Source organism: Mustela putorius, unplaced genomic scaffold, assembly GCF_011764305.1.
Source record: "Mustela putorius furo isolate JIRA1106 unplaced genomic scaffold, ASM1176430v1.1 tig00003923_pilon_pilon_pilon, whole genome shotgun sequence".
NCBI classification, from domain to species: Eukaryota; Metazoa; Chordata; class Mammalia; order Carnivora; family Mustelidae; genus Mustela; species Mustela putorius.
The window spans coordinates 6,365,957-6,389,760 of record NW_025422068.1 but is presented as its reverse complement, the minus strand read 5'-3'; the positions used below and the strand labels follow the sequence as shown (position 1 = coordinate 6,389,760).

The 23,804-nt window shown below is 40.7% G+C and overlaps 1 protein-coding gene across 1 annotated transcript in view; it reads left to right on the top strand.

Annotated features, from left to right (window-relative positions):
- Window positions 1-23,804, top strand: part of LVRN (laeverin) — a 68,684-nt gene that overhangs the window by 22,856 nt on the left and 22,024 nt on the right. The window contains exons 4-12 of the mRNA XM_004759072.3: window positions 805-931; window positions 8,921-9,075; window positions 10,509-10,622; window positions 17,882-18,025; window positions 18,586-18,651; window positions 18,765-18,830; window positions 19,062-19,234; window positions 21,591-21,667; window positions 22,029-22,168. Of these exons, the coding sequence (XP_004759129.2) occupies window positions 805-931; window positions 8,921-9,075; window positions 10,509-10,622; window positions 17,882-18,025; window positions 18,586-18,651; window positions 18,765-18,830; window positions 19,062-19,234; window positions 21,591-21,667; window positions 22,029-22,168 (1,062 nt within the window). The remainder of the gene's footprint in view (window positions 1-804; window positions 932-8,920; window positions 9,076-10,508; window positions 10,623-17,881; window positions 18,026-18,585; window positions 18,652-18,764; window positions 18,831-19,061; window positions 19,235-21,590; window positions 21,668-22,028; window positions 22,169-23,804) is intronic.

Genomic DNA, 23,804 nt, shown 5'->3' with positions numbered 1-23,804 from the left:
TGTCAAATAAATAAATAAAATCTTTAAAAAAAAATTTTGCACGATGCGGACGCCTGCAGCCCGTACCACACTGTATAAACCCTGCTAACTGCACAGTTCTGTTTGGGAACACTGGAAATAGGTCCTAAAAAGGGGAAGCAAGGGTCCAAGATGCCCTTTCATTCAAAGACAGAGTCTACACTTCTTGTCAGGGTAGATACAGGTACAAGGACCACTTCCGAGTTCTCGAAGTTAGACGTGTTACTGGGAAACATTGAAATGACCCTTTCCAGAGAATCACTGCTCACATCGTAGCCAACAGCCTTCTGGATCTTCTCCAGGGCTACATGTACACGTTTCTGGTTGACTCTGGAACAACACAGATTTGAGCCCAGCAGGACCGCTTATACACAGATTTTGTGTCTAGTTCAGCCCTGTAAGTGTATTTTCTCTTCCTTACGATTTCCTTAATAATGTCTTTTCTGTAGCTTACTTTCTTGTAAGAAGCAGTGTGTAGCAGAGAGACGAAATATGTGTTAAGTGACTGTTCCTGTGATCAGTAAGGCTTTCAGTCAATAGCAGCCCTATTAACAGTTAAGTTTTTGGAGACCCAAGAGTGATCTGTGGGTTTTTGACTGCATAGGTTCGGCACTCCTCTAACCCCCCATGCTGTTCAGGGGTGACCTGCCAATGTTCTGTTCCATAGCTTCTTCTGGAAAGGTAAGGCTTGGACTCTAGAGCATTCAGGGAACTGGTGCAGGCAGGCCCCTCATTGCCAAAGTCACGACTGCTTTTCCTAATCGCCACTGAATTGTTTTGATTTAGATACGCATCTGGGCCCGGAAAGACGCCATCGAGAATGGAAATGCAGACTTTGCTCTGAACATCACAGGTCCCATCTTCTCTTTCCTAGAAGATTTATTTAACATTAGTTACCCTCTTCCCAAAACAGGTGAGCCGTCTTCCTTTTCCGATGCAATGGGTTTCCTATTATGGGGGCCCCAGGTTAAGGTCAAAGGGTACACAGCGGAGCCTCCGAGGGCCCACTGTCTCCATTTAACTGCTCTTTTGGGGGCAGCCCTGCCTGCCTCCCAGCCTCGTGTCCTACACCTTCCTAACACGGAGGGGTCTGTCTGCTATTTCTCTGTACAATGCTGTGTGCCCAGTCCTCAGGATTTAGATTCCTTTGTGTCCTCAGAATTTAGATCCCTCCTGGGTACTCACTGCCAGCCTCCCAGCCCCCAGCCCCGGCTCCCTCTCTTACATTCTGTCCTTTCCTCTTCCCGTACACGGGAGTGAGGGGATATTCTGGACCCTTTTAGCGGGCCTACGTGGGTTCCTCCCGTTCCCATGAATGAGGGTTTTGGGGTGGTGGTGGTTTTCTGCGGGGTGGGGTTTGTTTGGGTTCTGTTTGTTTTTATTCCTACTTTTTAGCTGTGAGTCATGGGGTGAGGACGTGAGGTCCTGTCTGTCAACGTTTGCTGTGTAAAATTGGAATCACGTGTGAACACTAGGATCCTGGAGGAAACACGGAAATGCTTTATTGGTTATAGATCGACAGTGTGTGTCTTTCAAATCGTGTGAGTCACTCAGCTTAGAAAGTCACCCAGTGTTTTCTCTGTCTACGGTGAGAGTATATTGTGCAAATGTATTTAATTCCTCTGACATATTATGTGAAGTCTTGGGAAACGTGTGCCCTATCAACACAGGCAGAGGGTGGAAGAAGGTAGAAGTCCCTGTCTGGGAAGTCCAGCCTCCTGAACTCGGTCCGGCGAGCTGAGGGCACTGCTGGCTCAGGAGCAATGGGGCATGAGGCCGGCTTGGCCCAGGCAGGGATCCCAGAAGTGAAATCTGTCCTTTTGGGAGTTGGGGGCATCAGAAGCCTAGCCTTGGAGGCTTCTGAGGCCAGAGGATCTCAAGATGACCCTTGTCTAGGCAAGAAAAGTTCCACACCCCGCTCCGTAAAGCACCCCCTCCATCCAACTAGCCCCTCCACTTACCTCCATCCCCACCTCCCTGTGTCCCCAGTGCTCCCTAGTTTGTACCACCACCGTCTTCGCCCAGCAGCCCTCACTGGGTTACGCTCCCTCCTGCCCCCTCATTCCACCTCCCACCCTGAGGCCCAGGGGATCTTTCCCTAATGAAATCCAACGACCATATCACTGTCCTCATGAAAACCTCTCCCTGGCTTCCCATTGCCCTGAAGATCAAGTCCAGACTCTACTCTGTCTTTACAACATGGATCTCTTGCCACACTCTCAGGGCTTTCAGCAATTCTTCAGAGTTGGAAGGAGGCTGTGCCCACCTCCCCCGACCCCATGCCCCACGCCCCGCCCCGTCCCCTCCTCCACCTTCCTCTTCTCCTCTCTCCCAGGCTCTCTTACATGGGCACTTAGAACATCCAGCGATGAAGTCTCCCCAGCTGGTTAATTCGTATATTTCTCCACTCAGCACCTCCTCCTCCAGGCAGCTTTCCCTGACTCCCTTCTCCTCATGCTTCCACAGCATCCTGTGCACTTCTCTATTCCAGCTCTTGACTTAACTGGATCCTAATTGTCACTCCGACCCCCACCCCCAGCCTTGCCTGCTCTCCATTAGATCAAGAGTAACCTGGGCTTGGGATCTGACTCTTTTTTTTTTTTTTGGTATCCTCAGAGTCTATGGATAATTCTTCTTTCAGAATAGTAAACAGTAAACTCTGTGTGTGTGTGTGTGTGTGTGTGTGTGTGTGTGAAGGGAATAAATATATAAATATGTGCAATTTGTTCAGTAATTCCATGTAAATTCTGACTAGATTGTCAGCTTCTGGAAATCAGGGTTATAGTTGGCACATTTCTATATCCTTCATAGCCTCTCAACCGACGTGACACACAGGTGGCCCTTGATCACAACCATCAAAATGACAGGTGATTAAAATAAGGAGATTTTCTATTACTGGATCTTTAAGAGAAACATAAATGAATGTTTTCTAGTTATTTTAACTCTTGGTCGAGCCATTTAAAAAAAACACAAAACAGTGAGGGAATCTGCTTCCCCTCTGCCTACTGCTGCCTTGCTCGGGCTCTCTCTCTTGTTCTCTCTCAAATGAATAAATACTTTAAAAAATAATAATAAATATGGGCTTTTAAGATTTTCAGACTATTTTAGTTTTTTTTTTTAAGATTTATTTATTTACTTGAGAGAGAGAGGGAGAGACAGTGTGTGTATCCATGAGAGCCAGGGGGAGAGGCAGAGGGAGAGAGACAAGCAGACTCCCCACTGAGTGAGGAGCCCGACACAGGGCTCGACCTCAGGTCACTGAGATGATGACATGAGCCAAAAATCAAGAGTCCAGTGCTTGACCGACTGAGCCACCCAGGGAACCCATCTTGGTGCTTTTTTAATACAAGAGAAGCAGGTGACTGGGACTCTGAGTAGCTGAGTTGAGGGTGGTAGCTTCAGGATGTAGAAGCAAAAGCCACGAATCACCAAGCACGAGACAATAGGCTGGCTAAATAAAAGTCTTAGGAGAAAGAAGATTAAGAAGTGGTAATGGGAGTAGCCTAAATATATAAAGATCCCCTGCAAATAAATAAAAAAATACAGAAGAAAAAATAAGGAAAAGACACACAAATTGATGTTTTATGGAAGAAGGAACACATGTGGCTAATAAACTTATACAGGTTATTTAACCCCATTAGTAATCTAAGAAATGAATGCCCAAGGCCACGGCGATGCACGATTTTATGTCTACTCGCTTGTTAAAAAGGCATCTAACAAATGCCAAATGGTAGAAAAATGGTCTTGTTGAAAGGAGTATCAATTGTCACAACTTTGAAATGTATTTATTATCTTGTGATGTTGATCATTAGAATACCTTAAATCTCAGTAATTCCATTTCTAAGTTTATCTCCAAGAAGAATTTGAGCACACATGTACCCGAAGACATGTACAAGAATATTCATAGCTATGCTTTTTATAATATAGCCCCAGACAGAAAGCCACCAAAATGGCTATCGTTAGGAGAATGGGTAGATAAATTATGTTTCATTCACACAACAACAACAAAAAAAAACCTCTATAACAATGAAAATGAAACATTTTTTTCCCCAAACTTTAAAAACAAACCCCCCCAACCTTGAGGATAATGACTTAGCTGCTGGAAGAAGACACTATAGCGTGAGTTGAGAAGGAGCTCAAAGAGAGATGTAAGTCTGCTCTTCTCAAAGTTCGGCAGCTTTGGAATCATCCAGAAGACTTGTTAAAACACAGATGCTGACCCAAGAATTTCTGTTTCAGGAGGTCTGTGGTTGACCTCAGAATTCTCATCACTATTAAGTTCCCAGGTGGTGCTGATGCTGCTGGTCTGGGAGTCACAGTATGAGTTCTTGGCAGCATTCTCAATTAGGGGTTGGTGAGTGATCAGATCTGGCCCCCACTGCCCTTTTCTGGATGGCCCACGAACTCAGAGCGGTGTTCATGTTTCTTAAATGGCAAAAAAAAAAAAAAAAAAAAAAAAAAAAAAAAAAAAAAAAAAAATCAAAAAGAGAATATTTTGTGACACATGGAAACTATATGAAATTCAAATCTCAAGGTCCATAAATAAAGTTTTATTGGAACACAGCATACCTATTTGCCTACATAGTGTCTACAGATGTTTTTGCTCTGCAATGCTCGAGTTAAAGATGTGACAGAAAACATATGGCCCACAAAGCTGGAAATATTTCCTATCTGGCTCTTTAAAGGAGGGTTAGCCAACCCTTACTCTAAAGGGAGAGAGGCAGATTCATGGGTATTTATATCATTATTTTACTTTTTATTTTATATTTGAGATTTTATTTATTAGAGAAAGAGATAGTGAGAGACAGCATAAACAGGGAAGGAGAGGGAGAAGCAGGTTCCCCACGAGCAGGGAGCCCAATGCGGGGCTCAATCCCAGGACCCTGAGATCATGACCTGAGCCAAAGGCAGGCTCTTAACCGACTGAGCCACCCAGGTGCCCCTGTGTCATTATTTTAAAATAATGAGGTAATCATTAAAATAAAATAAAATAGGGCCTTCTGTGAGCCAGCATTGCTAGTTGATCAAGAAACAAGAATTTGCTTACTCCCAGAATTGTGCATTGAAGGTAAAGCCCCCACCTTTTTTTTTTTTTTTTGTAAACGTTATCAGGATTTAATAAGGAATATCTTTTTTAGAGTTGGTTAAGATTGGACCGCAAGGCTGGGGGCATTCATAGATTAAACGGAGGTTGCGTGTAGGTCCCAAACAACTCAAGCAGAGAATGGTTCGGCTGTAATAGAGAGCAAAAAGGATCGGCTTGAGTGGAGGCCCGCGGTGTTTGCGAGGAAAGTGGGTGGGTTCATGGAGTAGGGGGGTGGCTGCCTGTGAAGGAAAAGGGAGGTAGAAGAGTGCCAACCTAGGCTTAGCAATGAAGTACACCCAAGGATAATAGAGCATGAACTAGATAGAGGAGGCTAGGTAAGGGCTTGGATACCTTTTACTGCACACACCAACTACAACCATGTATAAATAAACGTAATATATCGAACACAGCACAGAGCACTCCTGTGGCAAAGCTAGCGTGCACTATGAAAATAGAATTTCTTCTATTAGCAAAACAAGTTAAAATGTTTTCTTGTTCTTCTAGGTTTATTTTGGGTGGGGGAGGGGCAAAAGGAGAGGGAGAGAGAATCTGAAGCAGGCTCCATACCCAGCTTATTGCTGCAATCGATCTCACAACCCTGAGATCACAACCTGAGCCAAAGTCAAGAAATGGATGCTTAACCAACTGAGCCACCCAGGTGCCTCTCTTCTTCTAGTTTTAAAACTAATAAACGATCACACCATAGAAAATTTGGAAAAATCAGAAAACGCACAAAAAAGGATAAAAATATCCCGAAATATTTAAGTTTACCAAAGAAACCATAAACAAATTTGAAAGGCAAATCACAGGCTGGTAAAAATATCTGAAGCATATATCACAAGTAACTAGATAACTTTTCTCATATCTAAAAAAAACCTCTAACACATCAAAATAAGAAAAACAAAAACGTGAACCATTCACTAAAGAAATAATTCAAGTAGCCAAAAATCTTATTTAAAATGCTCTGCTTCATTATCAGAAACACAAATTAAAGCAATGATATAACTTAATCTTTCAAATGGGTAAGAGGGTTAAAAATTACTACTGCTAATATTAGTCTTAATACTGGGGTACAGGCTCAGAGATAAGGCTACCACTCAGAGATAAGGCAGCTAATGTTTTGGTGTCTGTTTTCCTGCTGTCTGTAGTAATCTCAATCTCTATATATGAGTCTTCGTTTTTAACAAAAATGGAACCATAGTATCGAGACTGTTCTTTAACGGCCTTTTGTTTTGTTTTAAAAGGTAACTGTATGTGGCAACATGATGCAGATAACTGTTCTTTTGTATTGTCATTTTATTTTTTTATATTTTTAACAGATGTATTCATTTATTCCGAGAGAGAGAGAGAAAGACAGAGTGTGTGTGTGTGTGTGTGTGTGTGTGTGTGTGTGTGTTTGTAAGCAAGGGGATGGGAAGAGGGAGTGGAAGAGTCCCAAAGACTCCACGCTGAGCAGGGAGCCTGACATGGGGCTCAATGGCAGGGCCCCGAGAATATGACCTGAGCTAAAACCAGGAGTCTAGACACTCAACTGACTGAGCCACCCAGGTCCCCCTATACTGTCATATTTAAAACACAGAATGCCTACGTATCAATTTGGCAAAATAATTTATTTAAATCCTCTGGTTAAACATTTGGACTAATTGCATACCCTCCCCCATTTTGGGGCTACTTTAAGAATGCCAAAGAAAAGCGCAGAGAATGTTTATAAATATCCATGCTATTTGTCTTATAAATCCCCAAAGTTGAGTGAGTTAGTCAAAGGTAGGAACATTTTTAAAAAATTATGAAGGGTTTTTCTGCTCACTCCAGAAAGATTGTAGCAATCACACTGTAACCAACAGGTGATATGCCAATTTTCCTGTACCTCATTATTAAGATTGATATTAGCAGTACTAATTTTTAATCCTCTTACCCATTTGAAAGATTAAGTTATATCATTGCTTTAATTGGTGTTTCTGATAATGAAACAGAACATTGTAAGTAAGATTTTTGGCTACTTGAATTATTTCTTTAGTGAATTGTTCACATTTTTGTTTTTCTTTGACAGGTTAAAGTTTTTTAGATATGAGAAAAGTTATCTAGTTACTTGTGATATATGCTTCTATTGGGGTCTGTTATCAAAGAAACAAGACTGAGACAAAGTGAAAGTTATGTAAAGCTTTATTCTGTGCCAAGCATTAGAAGTCAGACTGACTGGCCAGGGCTGCCTCTGAAGAGAGCGACCCCATCCTGATCTCACAGGCTGGTTTTATAGAGCATAACAGTAGACCTCAAGGCACGTGGCTTCTATTGTTAGGACATTTACTCTAGGAATCGATACCTGGAACCAGTACCAGGAACTACTGGGGCATTTACTCCTGGAATGAAGTCCGTAGATGTAAACAACAATATGGCTACCTAGGCAATATGGAGTCGTTCTGGCTAAGCAGGCCCTAATAGTTAAACAGGTTTTAACATTAAATTGGCCCTAACACTTCAGATATTTTTACCAGTGTGTGATTTGCCTTTCAAATTTGTTTACGGTGTCTTTTGGTAAACTTAAATATTTTCATTTTAACTAGACTACTTCTGGGGCACCTAGGTGGCTCAGTCAGTTGGTTCAGTGTCTACCTTTGGCTCAGGTCATGATCCTGGGGTCCCAGGATCCAGCCCTGCATTGTTGGGGTTCCCTGTCAGCTCAGTGGAGAGCCTGCTTCTCTCTCTCTAACCCCTCCTCCTGCTCACACTCTTTCAAACTATCTCTCTCTCAAATAAATAAAATCTTTAAAAAAATTAACGAGACTCTTTTTTAGAGCTACTTGTAGGTTCAAGGAAAATGACACAGCAAATATAGGCAATTCTTTTTTTTTTTAAGATTTTATTTATTTATTTGACAGGGATAACAAGTAGGCAGAGAGGCAGACAGAGAGAGAGAGAGTGGGAAGCAGGCTCCCTGCTGAGCAGAGAGCCCCATGTGAGGCTTGATCCCAAGATCATAAACATTCTTGTGCCAGTTTTTGTGTGGACTTAAGTTTCCAGCTCATTTGGGCAAATAACCTCAATTGCTAGAATGTGGGCCAGCCTTTATTTATAAATTTCATAAGAAACTGGCAGACTGTCTTCTGGTGTGGCCGTTACCATTTTGCCTTCCCACCAGCAATGAGAGAGTTCCTGCCAGTCCAGATCTTTTCCAGCCTTCGGGAGTGTGCTTTGGATTTAAACCACCCAAATAGGTGTATACTAGTATCTCATTGTTTTAATCTGCAATCTTCCAAGGACACAGGATGCAGAACATCTTTTTACATGTGTATTTGCCAGCTGCCTATCTTATGCAAAGAAATGTCTCTCCAGATTGATTGTTTGCCAATTTTGTAAAGCTTATTTTTTTTTTAAATTTATTTATTATTTATTTGACTGAGATCACAAGTAGGCAGAAAGGCAGGCAGAGAGAGAGGAGGAAGCAGGCTCCCCGCTGAGCAGAGAGCCTTATGCGGGACTCGATCCCAGGACCCTGGGATCATGACCCGAGCTGAAGGCAGAGGCTTTAACCCACTGAGCCACCCAGGTGCCCCTAAAGCTTATTTTTTATGGTGACATTTTAAGATTTCTCTCTCCAGGTCCTTTATCAAAAGTATTCGCTTTTCAGACAGTCTAAACCATTTGTCTTATAGGCTTCTGTCTTTGGTATCCGTCTTCTCTCCCTCACAATATAAATATTCACTTGTATGTTCTTTTAGTAATTTTATGATTTCATTTGGAGATCATTATATCTGGGAATCTCAGACTTTTTTGGAAGAGATGATTTCATTTTTCCCTCCATTTAAATCCACTTAGATATAATTGCCTTGCCTACTTTTGACAACAGCGCCATGGAAAATTGGGGACTATTGATATTCGATGAGTCATTATTGTTGATGCCACTGAACGATCAAGTAACAGACAAAAAGGCTGTGATCTCCTTCATTCTCTCCCACGAGATCGGACATCAGGCACGTGGTAAAATGGTCTTTCTTACTTCACTTATTTCCCATGAAGAGAATCCCCAGCCGCTCTGCCCAAGAGAGCAAAAAAACTAAACAACACCTCGATGGTACACCTGATTTTAAAAAACTATTCGAGAAGTCGGACAGTGAAGGCAGGTTCTGTGTAGTCAGATCTTGCGTGAACGTGAACTGTTGGTGTTGGATCAGACCTTCCAGGCCCGTTGGGAGGTCAGGTATTTACATCCAAAAGTAAGCCGCTTCCCAGAACCCTCTTCAGGGGAAGTACGCCAACCAGGGCTATGGTTGTTTTCATGCCATCTTAACATAAGGGACGTCCAAAAAGGCCACGGACAGATGCCCACCTTTCCTCAGGAGATTGTTATGAACTTTGTTTTTGCTTTGTTTGAAGAGGAACTCAAGGGATACAGGGAACTGGTTAACATGTCAGTGAGATGAGCAGTCATTAGTCCTCAAGCCACATACCCGAAAGGGACGTAAACAAGGATTTATTCCATTAGATCTGTGCTTCCATAATGTGATTTTAGAACTTTAGTTTTGTTTGATGGAGGTTCTCACATCTGCTTTTTGACCTTGACTCCGTTAATACAAGTTTGTTCAGAAAGAAGTGATCTAAACTAGGAAATTGTTCTCTTCTTGTTGCGTGGATCCACAATAAGTTTTGGGAAAGAATGATTTACTGGGAGAGAATAATACCGTGTTGCGTAAACACAAACTTTGATAAGTTTCGATCAGTCCCTGCCCCGCCCAGCAATGCCATTTTTTAGGATTGCTCAAGCGGGCCATAGTTCTGGAAGACCGGCTGCTAGCTATTAACGTGTGACAGCTGTTGCAAGAATTTGATTAAATACTAGGGCACAGATTAGTTGGTGTTAGAAATTATTGTTTTTTTTTTTCCTGATTCCATTCATCATCCATTTGACACTTTGCTAAGCCCAAATAGAAAATAATTATAGCAGAATGCACGAGTGCCTTGGACATGACACAGATCAAAACATGCTCTTAACACAACACAACTGCTTCCAGCAAAATTCTAATGTAGTCTAGAGTCTAAGATGCTGTAATTAGTAGGTGTTAAGTGAACATTCCAGACTTCTGCTTTATTTAAATTAACATAACTCTGGGGAAGTGGACAGTTTCAGACCTGCTACTCCAGCTTACCTTTATCTTTGAGCATGACAGTTCAAAAACAAAAATTGCTTTCAATTGTTGGATGTGAAATGCTTCTTTCAAAGAAATGCATGACTGGTATCTTTTCACGTGAAAGCCACAATATGCTTTTTGGAGCCCTGTTTCCAGTTCTGTTATTGAGGGATTACAGTTTCATTATGTCTTTGACTTTATACATATTGAAACATGCAATTACAATGAATTCCTAAAATTAAACTTAAGAAAGCTCTTTTTTCTCCCATCTCCAAAAGTGGTTTGGAAATTTGGTTACCATGAACTGGTGGAATGATGTCTGGCTCAAAGAGGGCTTTGCATCTTACTTTGAATTTGGAGTAATTAACTACTTCAATCCTAAATTCCCAAGAGTAAGTATGTCTGTTACATTTACTTTTAATTGTTTCTTCTAATTATGAAACGGGTACATTTTGTTGTTTCATATGTGTACAATACAGAAAAATAGAAGGAATATTAAATTACCTGTAATACCAGAGGTGATCAGTGTTATCTTTTTTGTTTATGTTTTCTTTTTTCAGGCTTTTACTCATTAAATATTCACAAAAGTGGGTATTACTTTTTTACACAGAAACATGTAATGCCTTGTGTACTTCATATTATATCAAGAGCATATCCGCAAGTCATTAAGTCATTTTTGAAAACAAGATTTTTAAGGGTTGCCTAATATTTCATTATATCACCTTATAAGGTGTATGCCTATTATCTTTCCCTACTACTGGATTTTAGGTCATTTTCCCTTATTCCTGCCTAGACTCAATTCTAAAGCCACTGTAATCAGTAGCCTATGATTTTAATGATGAGTAATATGCTAATTTATATATTATAAAATGTTATATAATATAGATCAGCTGGGTAACTGATATCTTATATATTATACCCAATGCCATTTTGCTATTTTGAATAAATAACAATATGAAAATATCAATTCATGAATATGCAAATCTGATGGTTTCAACTGTAAGTTCTATTTCTGGTCATTTATGTAGATTCACCAGTGCTTTTCAGGATAGCATGATGAAACAGAATTGGTTTTATTTGACTTAAAAAATTTAAATGTTTAGGGGTAACATCATTCTTTGACGTGTACCTCACTTCTTGATAACAAGCCCAAGATCCTTGCTTTCACTCTGTCCCTGCCTCTCTCCACCTTTCTGATGCTCAAGGCTGTTCAGCCTGCGGCTTCCTGGCTGTGCCTCATCCCACCTGTGTTTCCAAGCTTGGTTCTTTTTTTTTTTTTTTCTTTTTTAAGATTTTATTTATTTATTTGACAGAGAGAGAGAGATCACAAGTAGGCAGAGAGGCAGGCAGAGAGAGAGGAGGAAGCAGGCTCCCCGCTGAGCAGAGAGCCCGATGCAGGGCTCGATTCCAGGACCCTGGGATCATGACCTGAGCCAAAGGCAGAGGCTTTAACCCACTGAGCCACCCAGGGGCCCCCCAAGCTTGGTTCTTGAGCTGTTTTTTTTCTTTCCCCATTATTGCTCAGTATATTAATATTTGAACGACTGATTGATCTCCACTGGCCAGATCTTTATCACAGGCAAAATGTAATACCACCCAGTTTGAAGGAGATTCTAAGACAATATTTTTCCTATTCCGCTGGCAATAAAATTTCCCCTTTAGGAAAGGATGAAGATGGTAGATACATGATACTTGAGTTTTGTTGATTATTTGGCAGAATTCACTGTTGGCAAACCTAACTTGGCCCCTCTGAAACATTCTCGAAAAATCCTCTTTTTTTAATGTGTTGGTGAAATTGTAGTTTGTGGGAAGCAGTCAAGTCGCAGCCTCTTCATACCCCGGTTCCATGACCCCCACACTGTGCTTTGCGGGGTTCCCATAGATGGTCCATGCCCCCTGCAGTCCAGCCCCTCCTCCTCCCCTGGGTTGGGCATCATTATGTGGATGAGGAGACGGAAGTCCTGGATGGTTGGGTGACTTGCCCAAGTCATCTGCGTGATAGGGACAGAACTGTGATTATAGTCCATTTGTCCAGGTCTTGTCTGATGATGAAGGTAATAACCATAGTAACAACAGTAATACTGCATTTCCTGTTCTCTGAGCTCTCAGGACCTATGTTCCATGTAGTGTGAGTCTTGTACGTATATCATCTTATTCGATTCCCAAAACAATCATCTGAGTGTAGTTGTCACTCTGTCTTCTAGTTGAGGAAACAGGTGTAGGAGCTTTAAGTAAGTTGTTCAAGGTCTCATGGCTACTCTGTGTTGGAGATGAGGTTCAGTTCCAGATGTCTCTGACTCTACAATCATGCCTTCACCTAACTGTGCTCTGCGGAAAACACACATAGGAGTGTTCTTGTCCCTCAAGAGTTAATGGGGGGTGTGGAGGAGTTCATTATATGACTCTTCATTTACATGAATTTTATATACATAGAGAAAGCATTAGTTGTTTTTAAAAGTTCTCTCCATATACTTTGTAGCAGCAAAATTGTTTGTATCTCTCTTTTATAAGATAGAACCTATGCACGGTTCATGTCATCTATAATTGTTTATAAAAGAATTCGGTTGTATCCCAAAATAACTCTGCTTGGGTTCAATAAAAAAACCAGTTCATTCCCATGAAACAATTAGATTCACCCTTTATTTTTTCAGTTGAATGGAATATATCATTAACAGCCATCAGTTACCTCTTTTTTTTTCTTTTTAAGATTTTATTTATTTGACAGACAGAGATCACAAGTAGGCAGAGAGGCAGGCAGAGAGAGGGGGAAGTAGGCTCCCTGCTGAGGAGAGAACCCGATGTGGGGCTCGATCCCAGGACCCTGGGATTATGACCTGAGCAGAAGACAGAGGCTTTAACACACTGAGCCACCCAGGCACCCCCATCAGTTACCTCTTAATACTACTGAAATTGGCTAAGGTATTATTGTATCTGGGGAAATTTGATGGAGATATATTACTAGTGATTTTGAAGCAAAGATGATAAGATTAACCGCTTTTTGTACCAGTTTATTTCTTTTGATCTTCGGTTTCTCAATTGCTCTTTCCTTTTTTCTTTTAAGAGTTTATTTAGTTGAGAAAGAGTGAGAGATAGAGAAAGAGAACACACACCGAGGGAGAGAGAGAAACAGACGCTCTGTAGAGCAGGGAGTCCAACGCGGGGCTCAATCCTCGGACCCTGGGATCATGACCTGAGCCAAAGGCAGGTGCTTCACTGACAGAGCCACCCAGGCACCCCAAAGTCTGTGCTTTTAACCACAGTGATATGCCTTGTAAATTTATTATGATGAATACTGTTATATTTCTTAGGATAATAATACATTTAATAAGAATAGATATTTTTCTCTAGAATCTTGCAGCTTGCAGGAAGAAAGTAATGGTGGGTATGCAGACTCACTTTCTCCAACCATTGTATTCAGTGCCCAAATACAATTTTTAAAAAGGCTAATATCACTTTTCATATAAGTGTTTCCCTCCAGCAGGACTGGAACAGGTGGGGAGAAGAGTCACCTTATGGGAGGCCCAGAGGAGAAAGACCTTGGGGATCTTGAGGAGGAGGTGTCTGTCCTATTCATCACAGTTAACTTGTGTGATGACAGTGACACCAAGAAGACAATAAAAGATCTTACACCAGGCAGGGAGAAGAGAGACAGACTATCCATTCCGAGGGAGATAGAGGAAATTCAAAAAATATGGAAAAGGCGATGCCTAAAGGTGTTCGTTAAAATATTGTTTAAAACAGTAAGAGCTGGAAGCAATTTAAATTCCTGGCTAATAGGGAAATGATGAAGTCAGTAATGGTTCATGGCCTCAGTGCGCCATTCCGCAGCCCCGCATTTATTTATTTTAATGTTTTGCTTTTGCAGAGTGTTGTTCTATGCTCTGCTTTGAGAAGAACGATGTCATATGTGATTTGACCACACTGTGATCTTCACTATTATGTTTTGGCTTATTAAGTCTTTGGCTTATTATATCCAATTTATGTATGTTTCATTTATAATGCAGCGGCCGTCTTTAGGGATAGTTATGAAGATGAGGTATCAGAATTTTGAAACGTACGTCGTAATGAATAAGAAGGACAGAAGTGTTTACATCTAAATAAATACATAGGGAAAGAGATTGGAAAAACAGAGCGCTAATGTTCTAATGGTGACTGTCTTGGAGATGGAGGAATATGGGTGTTCTTTATCTCCTCTGTTTTCCTCGTTGGGCTTAGAGGATACATGGGTCAACTGTGAGGCACTCTGAAGAATGCTTGAGGGTTAAATTAATAAAAGCTATGCTGAATGAATCAGGTCAGACTTGCACAGATGTCTCCTCTCACTCCTAGCTTCTCAAAGCGGGACTATCAAACTAACAGCATTAGCATCTCCAGGTAATCGATTAGAAGTACAGAACCCCACCTGAGACCAACTGCGTTCATGTATGAATCCATCAAACCCCCAGAGGATCCCTATTCTCATCACAGTTGGAGATGTGTTGCTCTAGATGAAAGGCTGTCTTGTTTCTAGAAGAGCCAAGTTGGACAGTAGCCTAATCAATGGTGTTAATAAATCGAAAAATAATATGTGAGGAGAAGAGGGTTGGTTGGAATGTTGGCCAATGGAAGTGGGCAGAATTTGAAGGAGTCAACTGGGGGACCCCAGAAATGACCACTAGGGGGGTGAGGCTGCTTTTGGATTATGAGAGGGTTTTCCCAACTCTGCTGGGCAGGAGCCAGCTGTCTCTGCGGCTTCTTTGCCAGGATCCTTTCTTTGGCTCTGCCATGCCCCACACCTCTTTGGCTGTATGTTGGTCTTCCTTCTCTCTTTTCTTCAAAAAAGAAATGGCCCTTGTCCTGTGTCTGAGAGAGGTCTAGTTTTCTGGAGAGTTCTGTATTTACTCAAATATAATAAACTTCCTTTTCCTAATGCATGATCTAGAAACTGTCATATCCAGCCCATGAATTTATTTCCAATTACAGACTAGGACAGCATCATCAAAATGGTAAATCTGGTGCGTTTTGGTCTGTAAATGTTCATTGAAGAGAGACTGACCCCTTTTAAGGGGTTACTAATAAAATTATCAATACAATTCTACAGGATTAAAATCACCTAGAGATGCTAGTTCCTAGAGGGTCCTGTCTGTGTGACTGAGAACCTTGTTTGGGGAAATGTAGACAGCTCTCTTGGAAAACATGTTGACTTCTGTAATGGGGTTTTAAAAAATGGAAATAAGAAGGGTATTAAATGGGAAGGGAAGTATCTTAGATATTTTGTTATTCAAGGAATCCTGAGTTATTCAGTTATTCCTGAGCACATCTGAATGATTTTTCCCCTCTTCAGTGTCCGTTTTTGAAAGTATTTTTTTTTCTTTCTTTTTTTTTTTAATATAATTTTTTTTTTTTTTTTTTGCTTTTCTGCCAAGTTTTTATTTAAATTCCAGTTAGTTGGCATACAGTGTAGTATTAGTTTCAGGTATAACATACACTAATATTAGTTTCAGGTATATTATACAATATGGTGATTGATCACTTACTTACAACACCCAGTATTCATCACAACAAGTGCCCTGCCTAATCCCCATCACCCATTTAACCCATCACCTGCCCACTTGCCTTCTGGTAACCATCAGTTTGTTTTCTTTAATTAAGAGTCTGTTTCTTGGATTGTCTCTCCCTGTTCCCCCCATGTTCATTTGTTTTGTTTCTTAAGTTCCACATGTAAGTGAAATCATATGGTATTTGACTTTCTCTCACTGACTTATTTTTTTTTAATTTTTTATTTTTTATAAACATATATTTTTATCCCCAGGGGTACAGGTCTGTGAATCACCAGGTTTACACACTTCACAGCACTCACCAAATCACATACCCTCCCCAATGTCCATAATCCCACCCCCTTCTCCCAAAACCCCTCCCCCAGGCAACCCTCAGTTTGTTTTGTGAGATTAAGAGTCACTTATGGTTTGTCTCCCTCCCAATCCCATCTTGTTTCATTTATTCTTCTTCTACCCACTTAAGCCTCCATGTTGCATCACCACTTCCTCATATCAGGGAGATCATATAATAGTTGTCTTTCTCTGCTTGACTTATTTCGCTAAGCATGATACGCTCTAGTTCCATCCATGTTGTTGCAAATGGCAAGATTTCATTTCTTTTGATGGCTGCATAGTATTCCATTGTGTATATATACCACATCTTCTTGATCCATTCATCTGTTGATGGACATCTAGGTTCTTTCCATAGTTTGGCTATTGTAGACATTGCTGCTATAAACATTCGGGTGCATGTACCCCTTTGGATCACTACATTTGTATCTTTAGGGTAAATACCCAATAGTGCAATTGCTGGGTCATAGGGCAGTTCTATTTTCAACATTTTGAGGAACCTCCATGCTGTTTTCCAGAGTGGCTGCACCAGCTTGCATTCCCACCAACAGTGTAGGAGGGTTCCCCTTTCTCCGCATCCTCGCCAGCATCTGTCATTTCCTGACTTGTTGATTTTAGCCATTCTGACTGGTGTGAGGTGATATCTCATTGTGGTTTTGATTTGTATTTCCCTGATGCCGAGTGATATGGAGCACTTTTTCATGTGTCTGTTGGCCATCTGGATGTCTTCTTTGCAGAAATGTCTGTTCATGTCCTCTGCCCATTTCTTGATTGGATTATTTGTTCTTTGGGTGTTGAGTTTGCTAAGTTCTTTATAGATTCTGGACACTAGTCCTTTATCTGATATGTCGTTTGCAAATATCTTCTCCCATTCTGTCAGTTGTCTTTTGATTTTGTTAACTGTTTCCTTTGCTGTGCAAAAGCTTTTGATCTTGATGAAATCCCAGTAGTTCATTTTTTCCCTTGCTTCCCTTGCCTTTTGCGTTGTTCCTAGGAAGATGTTGCTGCGGCAGAGGTCGAGGAGGTTGCTGCCCGTGTTCTCCTCAAGGATTTTGATGGATTCCTTTCGTACATTGAGGTCCTTCATCCATTTTGAGTCTATTTTTGTGTGTGGTGTAAGGAAATGGTCCAATTTCATTTTTCTGCATGTGGCTGTCCAATTTTCCCAGCACCATTTATTGAAAAGGCTGTCTTTTTTCCATTGGACATTCTTTCCTGCTTTGTCGAAGATGAGTTGACCATAGATTTGAGGGTCTATTTCTGGGCTCTCTATTCTGTTCCATTGATCTATGTGTCTGTTTTTGTGCCAGTACCATGCTGTCTTGATGATGACAGCTTTGTAATAGAGCCTGAAGTCCGGAATTGTGATGCCACCAACGTTGGCTTTCTTTTTCAATATCCCTTTGGCTATTCGAGGTCTTTTCTGGTTCCATATAAATTTTAGCATTATTTGTTCCATTTCTTTGAAAAAGATGGATGGTACTTTGATAGGGATTGCATTAAATGTGTAGATTGCTTTAGGTAGCATAGACATTTTCACAATATTTATTCTTCCAATCCAGGAGCATGGAACATTTTTCCATTTCTTTGTGTCTTCCTCAATTTCTTTCATGAGTACTTTATAGTTTTCTGAGTATAGATTCTGTGTCTCTTTGGTTAGGTTTATTCCTAGGTATCTTATGGTTTTGGATGCGAAAGTATTTTTGAAAGTATTTTGAGAGTATTTGAATTTTGTGCTTCTGTGACACTGAAGAAATTAATGTTGCTCAATCTTTTCCTTTTAGAATGAGATCTTTTTTTCTAACATTTTACGTAATGTCCTCAGTGAAGATCACGTCCTGGTGTCTAGAGCTGTGTCCTTGAAGGCGGAAAATTTCACAGAAACCAGTGAAATAAATGAGCTCTTTGACTTGTTTACTTACAACAAGGTAAAATCAGTTGTATATTGCCTTTTATTTTGCACTCTTGCAATAAGGTGCATAAAATGGATTCAAAGGATAGTAGGCTAATATGACACCACACAGGCTTTGATACAAATAATCGTAATTTTGTTCAGCAGATGGATTTCAGAAATTACGGTTAAATCAGTTCTCATCTAGCAAATATTATTCAAGCCCATGTTAGGTGCTCAGTACCACCCATCATTATAAAACACTGAGACAACTTGTTACTTTTAGGGTGAACCCTTCTGCTTGGTGGAAATTTATTCTGACCATGTAAACATCTCGGCTTAAAATATTTTGTGTGTCCTGAATTCTTTATATATAAAGCATGTGTTCAACTTTTACCTATTAGTTAATGACAGTCTACTATTTTATCAACATATTTGGGGATAACCCAAACATTCAAATGAAGTATGCAATGTAATTGGAAGAAAAGCCCAGAATATTGCTTATCAAAATGGAATGTGTCAAAATGGAATGTGATATTGCTTATCAAAATGGAATGTATTGAATTTGCTCAAACAATGGACTGTTTCTTGTCCTAGGGGGCGTCTTTGGCCCGAATGCTTTCTAGCTTCCTGAATGAGAATTTATTTATCAATGCACTCAAGGTGAGTTTACAAAATTGTTGTGACATAGAAGGCAGGAAACATAAATTGTTTAGGACATGTTATTTATTTTAACCTTAACTTTTCCATTTTTTTAACTTCTTCATTCTTTGCAGTCCTATTTGAAGACATTTTCTTACTCAAATGCTGAGCAAGATGATCTATGGAGGCATTTTCAAATGGTAATTGTCCTACTTCCTGACATGCACATTCAGTGAAGGAATGAGTGAGTGAGTCAATGAATGAATGAACTAAGGACTCATTCCCATAGAGAGTTGAGCAGAGTTCTGAATTAGGCCCAGAATATCAAAAATGAAAAATAGAATAGCCAGCCATGTAGTTTCTTTTGGGAGACTGCCCCTGAAAAGATTTTGATGGTCAATATTTGCTCCTGTGATACTTTTTAAAAACAGGTCATCGATGACCAGAATAAAACCCTTTTGCCAGCCACAGTGAAAAGCATAATGGACAGTTGGACCCACCAGAGTGGCTTTCCAGTGATCACCTTAAATGTATCCACCGGCACCGTCAAACAGGAGCCGTTTTATCTTGGAAAGGTTAAAAACGAGACTCTCCTACCCCACAAGTAGGTACATTTGCTGCTCTGTCCTTGCCTTCCCTGGGGTTGAGCTTCGATCCAATGGAAAGCAGCCTGTGGGTGAGGAAGCATAATGGCAGGCTGGGTACACACTCTTCTGCAGTGGGCTCTGTGCTCTGCGAGGGGTATTCCTGGGGTGCTGACATGAGGCAGAGCCCCCGATGTTCTGAACGAGGCCAGAGACGCACACTGAGGGATTCGAGACAGTGCCCTCTCCCCCGCATTAGCAGGACATCAAGCAACCAAAGCTTTGGGGGTTATGTACACTCTTTGTCCTTCAGACAGAAGTGTACTTTTGTTCTATTTGACTGCCTCTCAAGCAGAAGCCTGAGTGAGAGGCAGTCAAATAGAACCAGGTTGGCCTCCTGTCAGGTAAGAGAAAAGGGGTTCCTGGTGCACAGTTGTCTTTTTTCAGTAGAAATGGAACTGAATGGTCACCAGCCCCGGAGGAATAGTTCCGCACGTGTCCGAAGGTACGCGTGTGTGTGTATTGCTAGCCGTGCCTATCAGATTAGAATTATGGCCTTTAGAGTCTCTCATACCTGGGCTTAAATATCAACCTCACCAAAATTCAAACCTTTGGTAAGTCTAATTGAAAATCTCTCAGTTTTAGCTGCCTTATCAGTAACGTAAATGCAACAACGTCTGTCCCAGTGGATTGTTGTCACAAGGAAATGAAAAGCTGAGCCTAAAGCAGCTTAGTGTTCATCGCTTCCTCTCTCCTTCCCTTCCCTTTCTTAACTCGTCAGACGATGTTCAAGAGTATTGGATAGCGTTCTGATGTTCACATCGCACTGCGGTGAAGTATTAGCGCAGACGAGGGAGTAATTTTCCAAGAGTATCACCCAAATACGGAGGACATACTGCTCTTTCCTTAAAACCCCAGAGAAAAGGAACAGAACGGAACGTCCCTACTCACTTTGCGATTCCGTGATTTTTTTAAATAAAAGTTTTTATTTTAATTCCAGTTAGTTAACATCCGGTGTCCTGTTAGTTTCAAGTATACGATGTTGTGATCCAACACTTCCGTGCGGCACCATGTGCTCATCACGATTCCGTGACTTTTGCGAAGATGGGTGCCTTAGCGATTAGATCAACACAGAACCCCCATTCAAAGGCCTTGAGAAACCAGACTTGTGAGCATTTGAGCAAGATTGCAAATCCTGTCCAAACTCCAAGGACTGTAACTCTTCCGATGACTAATGTCCTCCTGTGGTCGCCTGGATCTTCCAGGTCACGTCCACCAATGTGGGAAGAATGTCGGCATTCAGTAAATGTGAATCATCTGATCCGTGCTGAACGCTTTTCAGATGGGGAGAAAGCTTGAGGCAGAGAGGCATTTTGAAATGTTTGCAAGCTTTTTCTTCTGAAATTACTTTTTGCCTCTCTTGGCACAGAGGGGTTTAGGTCTGTCTGCAACATTCGAACAACCCCCAAGTGAGGCCAAGTGGCTATAATTTAATATAAACAGGTCTTGAAATATAAACAGGTCTTGAGAGTTTCAGATACAGAAAGAAAGAAAGATTGAAAGAAAGAGAGAGGGACGCCTGGGTGGCTCAGTTGGTTAAGCAGCTGCCTTCCGCTCCCAGCGTTCTGGGATCGAGTCCCACATCGGGCTCCTTGCTTGGCAGGGAGCCTGCTTCTCTCTCTGTCTCTGCCTGCCATTCTGTCTGCCTGTGCTCGCTTGCTCTTCCCCTCTCTCTCTCTGACAAATAAATAAAATCTTTAAAAAAAAAAAAAAAGAAAGAAAGAAAAAGAGAGAGTTAAAAGAAAGAAAGAAAAGGAAGGAGAAAGACGAAAGAAAAAGAAAGAATGAAAGGAAGGAAGGAAGGAATTCAGATACAACACTCTCTTCGTAGCTACCTTAAGTTATAAAAAAAGTAAAGAAGAAGAAAGACTAATAGAGAGTAAACAAATGGCCAAAGAAAAACTGGCTTATGAAAACAATAGTGAAAGGCTCCTGGGTGGCTCAGTTGGTGAAGCGTCTGCCTTCAGCCCAGGTCATGACCTCAGGGTTCTGGGATCGAGTCCAGCACTGGGCTCCTTGATCAGCAGGGAGCCTGCTTCTCCCTTTGTTTCTCACCCCACTCTGGGACTCTTTCTCTCCCCCACCCCGCTTTCTCTTCTAAATAAATAAATAAAATCTGTAAAAAAAAAAAAAAAAAAAAGAAAAGAAAGAAAAAAACAACAGTGAATAATCCTAAGAGCAAACCCTTGCCTATCCAGAGTGAAAAACCAAAGAATTTGAGTCCTGTCTGTCATTTTATCATCTCAGTTAATAGGGGCTCAGAGTTTATATCTTATGTTTGAAAATTAATTGAATTTTTGGTTTCTTCCTAATAAGTGACACATGGATTGTACCTATTCTTTGGATAAAAAATGGAATTACACAGTCTCTAGTCTGGCTAGATAAAAGCAGCAGTAAGTAACAGATTTTTAAAATATCTTCACATATATGCATGAATATATATTACACACATATATAAAGGCAGAGAATAAAATGTTGGAGCAGATAGCCTTTGAAAAGCTGTCTTGCTTAAAACTAAAATATTATATCATTGTTGTCTTACCTAACATAGAGCTTTAAAGAAAATTTTCTAATCGAAAACCATTATATGTGAAAAAATACAATTATATGGTATGATCAGTATCTATTTTAGAATTCTTCTACTTATTTTGGATGATTAGGTTCATTGTTGAGGATTAAGAGGATATAGTGTAAATATGAACTGGAAAAATTTTTTAGTGCACCATTTCACACCTTTCCCATATCCCTTTGTAGAAATATTCCCTGAAATGCAAGTTTCGGCTTCCAATCATGACTGGGTGATTCTAAATTTGAATATGACTGGATATTACAGAGTTAACTATGATCAATTAGGTTGGAAGAAGCTCAATCAACAGCTTGAAAAAGATCCTAAGGTAAGGTGGCTTTTTATACCTGTTACTAAATGTCATTCATAATGCACTCTTGAGTCAAGCTTTCATAAACCCCGCTGGTGAGAAGAGACTTTGCCCTCATTGCCAGCTCTCACCCTAAACCATACTGGATTCCCCCCCCCCCTCATTCTTAGAAAGGGCAGATTTAGCACAATGTATTGTGCTTTTGAGCATTAATGTCATTTTCCTTCAGCCGTTTTACCTTTCTGGGTAAAAATCAGAATACATTTTCCTACTCACCATTAGTTTTATGATCTCAGACAAGTTACCTGAATATTCTGTTTCCGTGTCTTCACTTTAGATGGGAATAATATACAGCTTTGTTACTTACCATGAGGATTAGATACAATGTAGGTAATCATATGCATACAATTTCTAAGCCCATCAAGGGTACCCAGTCTATGCTAGAAACTGTGAATTTTTAAAAAATTATGTTCTTACTCTCCCTTGGAGAATTTAAGCCACAAAATATCAACAGACTTTAATACTACTTTATCACCAAACATAAGTCATTCTGCCATATAGAAAAATTAAAATGTTGGCTGGCTTTGGTTGGTCAGATTTTGATTGGTTGAATTCAACCAAATCTCCGTTGTTGGAGAAGGATGCTGGCGTTGGTGTCTCTAGAGTTGGCTCTGCCATGAAACTCTGGACAGTTAGTTCATGGAGGCACCATTCTTTAAGCTAGAATGTTGAACTGAAAGATATCTTTGGTGTCTCTGTCTTCGAGGTTCTCTGGAAGTATATAGCAGCCTCTCTAGCAGAAGATGACCTATGGTATATCGGTCCAAATCTTGGCTTCTGTGTCTGGTACCCTTGTGTGCATGCCTTGGTTTTTGCATCCATATGATGATGTTTTGATAGACCATCATTAAATAAAGAATTGTGAAGATTAGATAAGGTGATATATGTATCCTCTTTTCTTAAAGATTTTTATTTATTTGACAGATAGTCAAAGTAGGCAGAGAGAGAGAGAGAGGAGGAGGAGGCAGGCTCCCTGCTGAGCAGAGAGACCGATGTAAGGCTCGATCCCAGGACCCTGGGATCATGACCTGAGCCGAAGGCAGAGGCTTTAACCACTGAGCCACCCAGGGGCCCCTATGTATCCTCTTTAGCAGAGGTTGGACACAGATCAGTCTGTCAGGACATATTCAGTAATTTAAAAAAATTATTATAAGGCTTTTGAATAAGGTTCCAAAATCCACACATCGTAACATTTTATTTTCAATTTTTTTTCAGAGTAGCTACCCTCTTACTGGTTTCTGAGGGCACTGTAAGCCATGGAAGTAAGGCCATGCCATTCTAGCAATGATTTTCTTGCAACCACTGTAGACTTACTTATTGAAAAACTGAGGTCAGTTATTCCTAATACATGACTGGGATGTCTGTTATTAGTATTAACTTAGAAAAATGGAAGTGTTATTACTGCCAGAGAAGAAATGAGACCAAGGAAAGATTGAAGCTTGTTGAGAGGCTCAAAACGAGTGTTGTGAAGATGGATTTTCTGAGACCAAACCTGTGAAAATGTGTGAGGTGTTGAAGGAAGGGGATAGGAGCCTCTGGGCCCCTTGAGTCCCCTCCAGCTGAGACAGGTTCCTGTGGCCTGGCCATGCCATGG